The sequence below is a fragment of the Choristoneura fumiferana genome, chromosome 25 (assembly GCF_025370935.1).
Source record: "Choristoneura fumiferana chromosome 25, NRCan_CFum_1, whole genome shotgun sequence".
NCBI lineage: Eukaryota > Metazoa > Arthropoda > Insecta > Lepidoptera > Tortricidae > Choristoneura > Choristoneura fumiferana.
In genome coordinates this window covers 8094710-8107213 of record NC_133496.1, presented here as the reverse complement: position 1 = coordinate 8107213, position 12504 = coordinate 8094710, and the positions used below count along the sequence as shown (strand labels likewise).

Here is a 12504-nt window from a genome sequence, read left to right as displayed (position 1 = left end):
ATTTCGGACCAAATTTGGTAAGTAGATAGCTGGAACTGGAAATCTGGAATAACAAAGGGCTTAAAGGTTTTAACAAAAGGGTCAATTAATGCTGGACAGTTTATGTAATGTATACATCCTTTTTTTAATTGACCTAAACAAATTTAGGGTATTCAAATCTATTCAATTTCAAACTCAAAATATGGACAGCGTAAATGAAATGAGTAATAAAAAACTGTTAATGCATTACATTCCATATTGTCTAAATTAGCTTTAGAACACAATTTTTAATCACGTTAAAAATATTACTGGTACGTTTTATTTGAAGGAACTCGTTATGGCTTGATTTCTATCTGATTAATAATAACTTATCAACTCGTAAGTTAAAATACACCAAAAAAAAAACTTAAATCTAATAAAGCGAGTTCGGAATAAAATAAAATATTTATTTAATTTAATCATACTCGGGCCAACTAAAACTCGTATTCGTAAAAACTCGTAATCTACAAGTTTGTTCAAAATAATAGCAGAATTATAATCTCAACCAATCAACTTTTCATCGCAGCGTGAAATTATGGTTCCGGCGTAACTTATTATTCGCATTTTCCAGGTTTTATCAGCCTTTTGGACAAAAATACTAGAGATATGTTTAGAAATGCGTGTTTTGCTTTTTTTTTATCCGCCCTTTGCAATATTTTAGGTGAGTGTAAGAAATTAATTATTGTTTTGATACTTTTAATAATCATGTAGCAGATTCAATTTTTTTCAAAACCTTATTCATTTTGAAACTAACTATTATTGAGAGCCCATAAAATTCATCTGTTACAGAAAAACTGTGTTCTTCTGTTCAAAATTCTGCTATGTGTTTAAAAACTTTTTTACACGTTTTCATTTAGTTTCACCTGTCCCGATGTCTGTTTTTAGTCAAATGTAATGTATAAAAGTGGTTTCAATAACATTTTACTTACACCAGCTGTGTCCCACTATTTCATACCGACATACAATAAAATCTACAAAAGATATAAATCAAATCTTTATTAAAAATATTTATTCTACATATTATTATAAATTTTATACCTACTTATACCTACCTACTCATGCTTTCGGAAACAACGTCTTTATCGAAAAGAATGCACTGCATGAAATTTGTCAGAAAAATATATTTTCTGAATATAAATTACTCGCTGCTAAAACCGTAAAATATTCCACAAAAAAATGAATAAATTAGTTAAAGACAATAAACGAATGAAAGTTTAGCAAATAAAATTGAGAACACACTCAACTGGTGCGATCGACCAGGATGTGTTTTGAATCCTTAACTTTATCTACTTCTATATACTTACATACTTCATCGTGAAATAGATTGTTAAAAGGTACCATGACGCTACGCGACTCAATATCCTTAATTATTTACAGCATAGGAGATAATAGACTTTTATCAAAGTATTAAATATTATACCTACTCGTATAAGTTATAACCCTGAGGTTATAACAAATCGATCGAAGGATCTTCGTGTCTAGACAGTTTATATTATGTATGTACACAAAAACAAGCCATTGCAAGGAAACGTGTAAGAAATAGTCAAAATACATTTTGAAAAACATATTGGATTAAATACTTAATATTCATTACTATAATGATCATTTCATATAAATACAGTATATCTTCAAATTCTCCCGGAACATTTCGGGTCATTGGGTTAGTTTGGCCCGCGTGGGAACTACGCTCATTCTGAGAGGCCTGTGCCCAGCAGTGGGACGTATATAGGCTGCGATGATTGACTGAACGCCCCTGTAAAGGTTTTTAATTGGAATTCTCGACCATAATTAACCACTATTAAAAAGTCCCGAATACAATTGACTGGGGTGCTCGCCTAACCCAGAGGTTCCCAAACTTATTTCGCCTTACGCGCACTTTGAAAATCAGTTATTTTGTAGCGCCCGGGCGCGCCCATGTTTTTTTTTCACCTTAAACCTCAATAACATATTAGTCTCGCCTTTATTATATTTTTTTCTGGGCCCCTTAACGCCCCCCTCTAGGCCTCCAGCGCCCACAAGGGACGTTATCGCCCACTGGGAAAGACTGACCTAACCCAACCACTCAGAATATATTCCGAAAGCACCATGGTAGTTTGTTCTTTATTTTTTTATTTTATACACTATATGCCTTTCGTTTTTTTCTTCAATCTGTATGAAAACCAACAACTTTTTCGGTCTACTGTGATTTTAGAATAGCGAATTGGGGATTTTCGGTTAAACTATAACTAGACGAAGTTTGGTGTGTCGCAGATGCGTCGGTTATCGACTCCGCAACGACAGTGCCTCCAGATGTGGAAAACATCCTCAAGAAGACGAACATTAGCGAAGTGAGGATGGCATTGAATGAAACCAGGAGGATCATTCATGGCGTCGAATCACTAGCTGGTAGGCCTTATATGGTAAGAAAAATAAACCTCAACTTTAAATCAACTTCTAATTTATTGAATCAAAAATATAGAAAATTACAAAAAAAATATACGTACGCACACCATTAAACAAAACCAGAATCACTAAATTTATGTCAAAAAATAAAAGAATAATTAAATCACAAAGTCCTCATCCACAACAAGTTTCGTCAGGTAACTAAAACTAAAAGCAAGAAATACACACCTACCCACAACTGGCTCCATTAAAAACGTATATTGCATATAGGTACATGTTAAATCCCAAACATGTTAGTCACAAGTGTTTTCCCATGAGAAACCCGAACGATTTTTAATTTTTAAAACCCCTATTTATTTAAAAACTGTGTTCTGAATTCAAACGAAAAAAAACGGAAAATGAAAACAAAAACGAAAAATGAAATTTCGAAATGTGTCACTGCTGTTATAAATAAATTATTTATTCTTTTCTTCTTTCTTTCATCATCATCATCATCCTAGCCTATATATGTACGTCCCACTGCTGGGCACAAGCCTCATCTCAGAATGAGAGGGCTTGGCAACTTTCTTCTTTCTTTCAACGTTTAAAATTTTAAAACATGGCAGGTATACCTCAAGTTGCCAAGTAACAATCCTAAGTACCAGGAGTACCGTCGCTGGCTGTGTGGTGGAGTCATAGTCCATGAGGAGTACATCCTGACTTCAGCTGCGTGCATCGAGGATGCTAAAAACTTTTACGTTGTTGCTGGAACCTATAAGTAAGAACGATTCGGGTGTGTAATGATAGATGTAATAATATTTGGTATAGATAATCCTACATTTGACTTTATTTGATTTTTTCGAGAAGAAAACTTTTTACGAATGTTTTGTGAAATAAAATCATTAGTAATAGAGTCGTATCGTAAAATAGTATAGCCCCACTGAAAAACAGCGCTGCGGCTTGCTGCAACTTTATGCCTTAATGGCATCCAATTTTTACTGTTCGAAATTGAATATTGTTTTTTTCTTCTTCTGGTGTTTTTTTCTGTGTATCAATTATGTGTAAATTCATGTTTCTCTCTCTTTCTCTCTTCACAACTATTAATCCACAGGCACAGTGAAGAATACGACCGCCATAACAACCAATGTATCAAGAATGGAGCTAAGAAAGCGATATGGAAATGCGTACCCAGAAGTAAGTTGAAATTTACCTAAATAACACTAGCCGGCAACACTGAAACTTTTAAAACCTTTTTATTACATCAGATATATAAATTTATTGAATAAGGCGTTACTTTGCGGAGGTCCATATCAATGAACTAAAATAATTTCTATGCTCACCCGCGACCTTATGATATCAGTTTATGCAAAATATGCGTGTTCATGCAGTTCCTCTACCTCCACACTATAAGACCACACACAAATCATACAAATCCATCTATCACCACCACCACACTACACTGAGGCGTTTCGAACTCAACCAGAGCTTATCTTCAGAGCAACACAACCGTACACCATGCTACCAGATGTTAGACTACAGATGTTGGGTATTTTTTTGAGTATTGTAAATGTTAAATTGATAAAGCGACCAGAGATGTGCGAGGATGCGTTGCGAAATAGTACATTGTGCATTAAGGGGCGTAAGAAGGGGATTACTAATGAGCGTCTATTAGAAGCCCGACACCGGAGGCGGAGGGCTTTTAATGACTCGAGTTTATAATCCCCTTACGGCCCGTGATACACACAATGATTTTCATCACGTTGCGAGAAAAACGGACTTCACAGTCCGGCAAAATAAAGACGCTAAGAAAACAACTGAACAAAATAATGGCTACACGCCAATACAGGGAGCTACTACAAAATTCGAAAATGGAAGTTCGTATCGTTGCGTCCCTCTCACTCTCGTATTAAATAATTTTAGCGTGAGGAAAACGATATGAACTTTAATTTTCGAATTTCATAGTAGCCCCCCTGATTCTCACTTTTTCGAGTCGTTTACCATAGATAATGCTAAGAACTGTGTTTAGTTTAGAATTCGAATGGTCTTACGGCCGAATAAAATATTTACTAAAATTATTGCAAAACAATTTGATATATATTTAAATTATAAAAATAACGAAGTTTCATGAAGCGTGGCAAATTGTTATGGTGTAAAATAGGGTTAAGTATAGCTAAGTTTTAAAGATCTAAATAAAACGTTGGCTGGCTTGAAACCTCTTTAGTCTGAAATGACGTACCTACTAACTTTTTAAAACTAAAGTCATAACTCCCTTGGGGAGAAAAACTATTAAATCCATAATTACCGCGGGAACAATTGAGGCCATTGCCCTTTACTATACAGACATGGAATAAAATCATTGACGAGCAAGTGTGATGAAAAATATGTTTATCATGAACCAATAGAAACGCTTCATTTACGACTAGATACGAACCTGCTTTTGTATCACGTTAAGTTATTTAAAGAAAATTTGCCTTCCATACATATTCACTGGTTAAAGCCGCGGGTTTCAAATGGCTGCAGGCCGATTCCAATCGAAGCAACTGCAGGTCCATGCTGATATGATGATGGTGATGATGTTGATGATGATGTTGACGACATATTCACTATTAACATTCAATCAGCTAATCACTTTGTTCCCAGACTACGTGTTCGACGGTCACGAGAACGACAATATTCGCTGGATGAACAACGACATAGCAGTGGTGAAGGTGGATGAAGAGTTCGACTTCAACCGCCGCGTCAGGGGCTGCGACTACGTGCCGAAACCGATCTGCTTCAACAACCAGAGCGAAACCTTTGAGGCGCCGGACTCTTTGGCCACTATTGCTGGCTGGGGCAGCACGTTCAAGTATAATGACGTACGCAATGCTTTCTTCTTTAGCCCGAGGGATGGTTGTTTTTCTAGCGTATGTGGGTATGGATTTATGGGTTCTTTGGTCCTCTCCTCTCTGCTGTCTAAACGGTCGGATGGATTACTCACACTAGGCCCTTAGAAGTGGAAAATTATAAAGACTACCTACTGATGTTGTTTCAGTGGGTGAGCACTCGAAAACAAGGAATGACGAGTGTAGTTAGTCTCCTTGAAACGACAGTCCACATCATCAGCAAGATGAAGTGCAAGCGGCGTTGGGGCTCCCGGTACTACAATATCATCGACAATTACATGATCTGCACGAAGGACTTGGTACCCGATATGAGTGTCGTTTGCGATGTAAGTACCTTACCTACAGACCTATTGAATAATGTTTTTTCATCGTATTTTGTCGGAAAAGTTCGTATTTATCTTGCTTTCTCAACTTTTGCCCACGGCCTCGCCCCCGGTACTTTTTTATTTTGCTTAACACAAACCTTGTCCTGACAATATAATGAACATAAAATAGTACATTACTGTAGAGGCCGGGAAGTAGGGGGTTGCCGGCCAAGCAGATATAGACATAGGGATGCGAACCCCACGTTCCGGCCGAGGCTTGTATAGTGCTTTTCTCAAACATGACATGAAATAAAAAAAATAAAAAAAACAAGCTGGCGGGACGCTAGTCTGGTCGCACTGTTGCGTGCGCGCGTGTCGCGCTGGCTGCTGGTGGCGGGCGGCTGTGGGCAGTGGTGCTGGGTGTGGGCGTGCGCCGTGTCGCAGAGCGCGCGTTGAATGAAACAAAAGACGGTCGCATTGCCGGCCAGCGGCCTGCAAAGTTGTATGAAATCTCTTTGCAGGCCGCTAGTGACCGCCCGCACGCAGCTGAGCCGCAGCGCAATACTTCTCGGCCTATTATTTGTAACACAACGTCAATATTTCATGTCATGTTTGAGAAAAAGAATTATCCAATTTGGGGCAGTCTTTCGGAAGTTATGCTTATGCGCGTACATACATTTCGGTGATTAGTGATTAATTTTTAGATAGATAGATATTTAAGAGCCTAAGCTCTTGTCGGTAGAGTAATCAGCATTCTGTACGCCTTTCTGCCAATGCTTTGAGGTCCTGATCCGACATTACGTTAACCTTCTAAAGATAAGGTAAAGAGAAGCCAAAGGGTTTGATCCATAAACGCACGTCTCGGTCGTCCCCTGCCTCTCCTATCTCAATGATTGTTCTTATGTAACTATCATGTCGTATCAGGTGCCCCAGCATAATCCCTCTTCTATTCTCAATCGTTCTCAACAACCAACAGTCTATTCTCGCCTACTAAACCTAACACCTTTTCGTTTTTTTCTTTCAATCGAGCATTTCTTACCACAACCCAATCCTACGCAACTAATTTTAATTTTAGGAAAAATACGTCGAATGTACGGACGTGATGTATTCCGGCGAAAGTTCTGAAGAGAGGACGAGACGAGTGATCAGCCCGGAGTCACTCTCTCTGCACAATCCATTTCACAACGACACGCGTCGAAATATTGAAGATACCAACGGTGGATTCTGTGAGGTAAGAGTTTACCTAAATTCGTTATAGATATTGGACAACTAAGAAGAAAAAATAACTTGGTTGAAAATTTTATTTGTAGTGATTTTTTTTTAAATAATGACCTATACAAAGTGTTAATTTAATAACTGAATACTACAAAGTAGTTTGCTCCGAATCGAGAGTAGAATCGATTACACTAAATATGTTGAAAATCAGGTTGTGTTTGTGTGTTTAAATCCTTCTTTTTATTGTGCTCAGTATAAAGGTCTTTACACATTAGGTACACCGTATTAGCCCATGACCGTTTATTGTTTTTCTGCTCGATAGCACTCATTGACAAGCTTTGATTTATAAAATAAATAAAGAATACTAAATTATCAACTGAAATACTGGTCTACAAGCAATGGCCTGCCCGATACGGTCAAGCCACACGAGCGTAATTTTTCAATAGTGAGTCGCGTAATTTGGTTTCACATAAAAGTCCAACTTGTGCCAATTTGTTGTGGGAGCTGGGCCGCAAGTTGCGGGACAAAGGTTGCGACCCCCGCTCCAGGTCGTACCTGGTTCAGCAGATAGCGCTGGCCATTCAGCGGGAAAATGCTGCTGGAGTTATGGGTACTTTTGAGCCGGGTACCTACGACGCGGAACGGTGGTTTTTAGTTTGTAGTAGGTTTGTAGTAGGTTTTAGTTGTTTTTTTATTTTATTATTTTGACATTTCTTTTTCAATTGGTTAATTTAATTTGTAATTTATTTATAACATTAATTTGTGTTCAACTCATTTTAAGTTGTCGTGTGGCACGAATTGGACTTTTCTACAAAACCGAATGCAGCAGAAAATACGTAACTTCCAGATCAAAAAATTACGCTCGTCTTTCACTCTTAGAACAACTCACGCCACAAGAAAAACAACTTATCACCGGCCTCGCTGCGTCCTCCAGTGTGGCTAGAATAACTTAATTTGGCCCAATGTTTCGTTCAGACTTCATTCATCAGATGGTCATATGATACGAGTAGACATGTCTGGCCCAGTCTAACGAAGTAATAATTAAAATAAAGAATAAGTATTAGATGAACATAGCAGTTGCTTTGTAATTTAAAGGTAATTTACGTTAAAAAACCTTTTATACTGATTGAACGGTATCCAGTTTAGGACTCAGATACTTTGGCGATATAAATATCTAGGTACTCAGCAGTACAAAATTTGGCCCACTACTCCCCTACAAAGTTACCTATAACTGCATACATTTGAGGGCAAGATTTTTCCGCTCATTATATTTTTGCTTCTTTATAGAACGACCACGGCGGCCCTCTGATCGTCGGCGAAGGAGTCTCGGCCATGGTCATAGGCATCATCTCGGCTTGCCTCGTCAAGGACCGGACCAACAAGTGCTACGGGCCGTTCCTCTACACCAGCGTCTATAGGAACCGAGTGCTGCTAAACTGCGCTATTTATAAGGATCAAGCGTAAGATTTGCTTCCAATTTTTTTAGGGTTCCGTAGTCAACTAGGAACCCTTATAGTTTCGCCATGTCTGGCCGTGGCTTGGCTTGGCTAAGCTCAGAGACCGTTACTTACTACTAGAAAGCTGTAATTTAGCATTAATATACATATTAGTCACGCCGACAGTGGTAATATAAAATAAAATAAAATACATAAAAAAGTTTTTTTAGGGTAAGTACACCTCCCTTATACGTAAAGTGGGGGTGATTTTTTTTTCTCGACTAACCCTATAGTGTGAGGTATCGTTAGATAGGTCTTTTAAAAACATTGGGGGGTTGCTAAGCCGATTTTTCGATTCAGTGTTCGCGAAATATTCAACTTGAAAGTGCAAATTAAGAATTTTGCAGGTGGTAGGACCTTGTGCAAGGTCCGCCCGGATTGCTACCACCATCTTGCTCGCTAATCCTGCCGTGAAGCAGCAGTGCTTGCACTGTTGTGTTTCGGCGTGGAGAGTAAGACAGCCGGTGAAATTACTGGCACTAGAGGTAACCCATCTTAGGCCTCTAGGTTGGCAACGCATCTGCAATACCCCTGGTGTTGCAGATGTTTATGGGCGGTGGTGATCTCTTACCATCAGGAGACCCACTTGCTCGTTTGCCATCCAGTCGAATAAAAAAAAAAAAGAACTGAAAATTCTCTCGATTATCTTTAGAACCAGTGTGATAACCACTTTGTTTCTTATGCAGATATTTATTGCAGGACTGACTGTTCCAAAATGTATAGATCGAGCATCACACACACAGAGACAGAAATGAGTTGGACCGACCATCCTGATGGGTAATTACTTTTATCTACACCCAGTCTGTTCAATATAGGAATGGACAGAAGGAAAATAGGTTCTTTTTAATGCAGCTTAAGGAAGTCATTTAAAAAATTGCATTTTTTTAGTATTCGGTCTAAAATATCGAAGACATCAATATTAGTTTAAATTATCCATTAACTAACTGTTGCTCGCGACTTCGTTCACGTAGAATCCGTTTATTGCTATCCCGCAGGGACCATGCAATTTTCCGGGATAAAAACTATTCTATGTCCTTCCCCGGGACTTTTACTATCTGTATACCGAATCGGAATCGAATCCGTTTAGCGGTTAAGACGTGAAGTGGTAGATAACAAACTAACATACAGACTTACAAACTTTCGCAATTATAATTAATATGAGCGAGATTAACTTTGCTATTTTTCATATCATAATTTAAAAACAATAAAAAAAAACTTTTTCTATTTTATTAAAAACAGAAAAGTCTTCATATAAAATACCTAAATAGGCAGTGGTAAAAAACATTATGCAAGAAACGGAACGTTTATAATATTGTTAACTCATGAAAAATTTTGTGCATTATTTATAGTTTTTAATCGCCAGTTTGGATCAAAATTTGATGACCTTTAATCATAATAAGAATAGTTAACTTTTCTCAACTAAAGCACTGCACCAAATTTGATGAAATTTGTAATTGAAAGAACCTTGAGCTTCATAGCAGTAACTACGAGTAGAATAATTTTAAACAGGGAAGACCGGAGAGTCCATGAAAAATTATTAAATTTATGTATAAATATAAATCCAATTAATATTATGTAGCACATTACGTATTAATATTGTGTTATTTTAAGTAATAATTAAACTACTTAGGTACAAACTAAACAAAATTACGACTTCATCGTATTACTTCTTTTATTCATCATCATCATCATCATTATTACGACTTCACAAAAAATGTTTAGAACCCCTTCTTCTGTGAATGGTATAAATCCTCTAAAGCAGCAGGTCGTCGCGCGCGCAGCGAGCGCAGCTCGTGGGGCAGACATACCTACCTAGTTCTCGTTAATGCAGGTCATTCTCAATTGTTCTTGAACACATAAAAGAGGATTTAATATATGGATATAGATAAAATATTGTATGCAACTGTACGTAATTAGGCCTTAAAACACTCATGTGACCCTATTATGAAACTCGGCTACGCCTCGTTTCATAAACCCACACTCGTGTTTTAAGGACCCCTATTACGATACAGTTGCATAAAATACTATTAAATGTGCGTAGGATGCGTTAATATCATATAATTTCAATTATTTTTTTGGAAATATAGCTCTATCGTTACTAAGTATCGATGTAAATATCATTTTAATTTGTATAGGTACTGGCAACCACCTATAAAGGGAACTGACGTTGTCATGGCGGTTTGTGCTACTTTAATGTCGCCCCCTGCGCAGAGTTTTGTGTAATATTCCGTATTGATGTACGACGTCAGTTCTCTTTATAGTTGGTCGCCTGACGGACCATGACATATTTATTAGTAGCTATACAAATTAATTTACAGGTAAGAAATCATTTAGAAAAATTTAGAAAAATTACTTTTTATTTAAGTACTTTAATAAATCTGTGTTTAATTTTTTTATCTTGTGTTTATTTGTCTTGCTTGAAGTAACTATACAAATTAAATTACAGGTAATAAATCAATTAATTTATCTTTGGAGTCATGTCCATGATATTGCGAGTAATGACGCACATTTGTCCGACCTCTGGTAATTAATTAATCAGATTTCGCACACAAAAACTGTCATTTGATTGCGATCGCGAGCGCCAGAAAGGTTAGGCAACACGCTCAGTGCCCTTAGTGTAAGTTTTCGGTTACAAAATACGTCTCGCTCGATCTCAATTTGTATAGAAACACGAACATCGCAAACGTTCCGCTAGAGGCGCTGTTCGTATGTCCATATAAATTGAGATTTTAACGCGAACGCGACCGAGACATATTTTGTAACCGAAAACTTACACTAAGGGAACTGGTCTTTGTTTTAAAATCTTCTTTGCATTTTCAGACCCGCTAAAAATGAGCTAGCCATTATGCGAAGAATGGAGGAGGAAAAGCGGTTGAAGGAAAAATTGAGCTCCAATGAAACTAGAGCCGATGCCAGTGCGACCATTTCTAACTCCAGCGCCTCTCGCAATTCTCACGATGAGGCAATACGTCATGGAGGAGTCATTCTCAGGACCTTTGAAGATCAACCGCCGTCGTGAAGTCAAATCTGTTGCCTATACTTGTTTAATAAATTGGTTTAATTGAGGATTTGTTTCTTTTTTACCCGACTACCCGAAGGAGGGTTTTGTTAGGGTTCCGTAACCAAAATGGCAAACACGGAACCCTTATAGTTTCGCCATGTCTGTCTGTCTGTCTGTCTATCTGTCCGTCCGCGGCTTTGCTCAGGGACTATCAATGCTAGAAAGCTGTAATTTTGCACGAATATATATGTAAACTATGCAGACCAAATGGTACAATAAAAAAATCAATAACAATTTTTTTTAGAGTACCTCCCATAGACGTAAAGTGGGGGTGATTTGTTTTTTTTTCATCCAATCATGTAGTGTAGGGTATCATTGGATAGGTCTAAAAGCATTAGGGGGTTGCTAAAACGATTTTTCGATTCAGTGATTTGTTTCCAAAATATTCAAGTGCAATTTTTCATTAAAATCGAGCGTCCCCCCCCCCTAAAATCTAAAAGGATGATTGGAAAAATTTGAAAAAATCCAGGATGGTAGTAAGCATATCAAACTTACAAGGAAAACTATAACGGTTAAGTTTTCTTGAGAATTACTAGTAGTTTAAAAGTAAATAGCAGCCTAAAGTATAAAATATACCTAAACTTGGAATATTCCGTACAAAATACGAATGCTTTGTCCTGAAATGCTTTGTCCTGAATGACTGACTGACGGATCAACGCACAGCCTAAACCGCAGAGTGTAGAGACCTGAAACTTGGAGGGTGTGATCTTGGTATGACGTAGGCATCCGATAAGAAAGGATTTTCCGAAATCCTACCCCTAAGGGGGTGAAAAAGGGGGGCAAAATTTGTAGGGGACAACGTGATTCCTTGGTCGAATCTACTTAAAATTTTAACAATACGGGTATCTGTCACACTAGTATCTAACTATCACAATCTAAACTATGTCTTAACTATGATGAGAAAACGGGTTCGATTCCCAGCCCGAGCTTATACTTTTCTGATTTTTTTAATGTGTTCTAATTATTTCTAAAGGGAAAGTTGTAAAATAACGAGTATCGAATCGAGAAGAAAAACTTAGTTTAATCTGAAGAAAATACTCAACGTTACTTGTTTTCAGATAAATAAAACAGTGAAGGTTATCAAACATTTTATGACCGGATGCAGCCATTCAAACATCCCGAGTAAAACAGTAATTTAAAGTTTATTTTAGGTTTGTTTCCTA

The 12504-nt window shown here is 37.5% G+C and overlaps 1 protein-coding gene across 1 annotated transcript; it reads left to right on the top strand.

Moving 5' to 3' along the window:
* The first annotated feature begins 520 nt into the window (after window positions 1-520).
* Window positions 521-11345, top strand: LOC141442140 (uncharacterized). Its single transcript, XM_074107047.1, has 10 exons — window positions 521-679; window positions 2269-2417; window positions 3006-3157; window positions 3491-3573; window positions 5020-5237; window positions 5414-5590; window positions 6645-6800; window positions 8072-8244; window positions 8980-9057; window positions 11101-11345. The coding sequence occupies exons 1-10, from the start codon at window positions 625-627 to the stop codon at window positions 11297-11299; spliced, it is 1440 nt and encodes a 479-aa protein (XP_073963148.1). The 5' UTR covers window positions 521-624; the 3' UTR covers window positions 11300-11345.
* Window positions 11346-12504: the final 1159 nt, after the last annotated feature.

Bases quoted from the DNA above. Each gene is read 5' to 3' on its own strand.
- LOC141442140 (XM_074107047.1), top strand. From the start codon at position 625: ATGTTTAGAAATGCGTGTTTTGCTTTTTTTTTATCCGCCCTTTGCAAT. The intron at 3,574-5,019 runs GTAAGTTGAAAT...CTTTGTTCCCAG, and splicing joins ATGGAAATGCGTACCCAGAA to ACTACGTGTTCGACGGTCAC. The intron at 8,245-8,979 runs GTAAGATTTGCT...TATTTATTGCAG, and splicing joins GCTATTTATAAGGATCAAGC to GACTGACTGTTCCAAAATGT.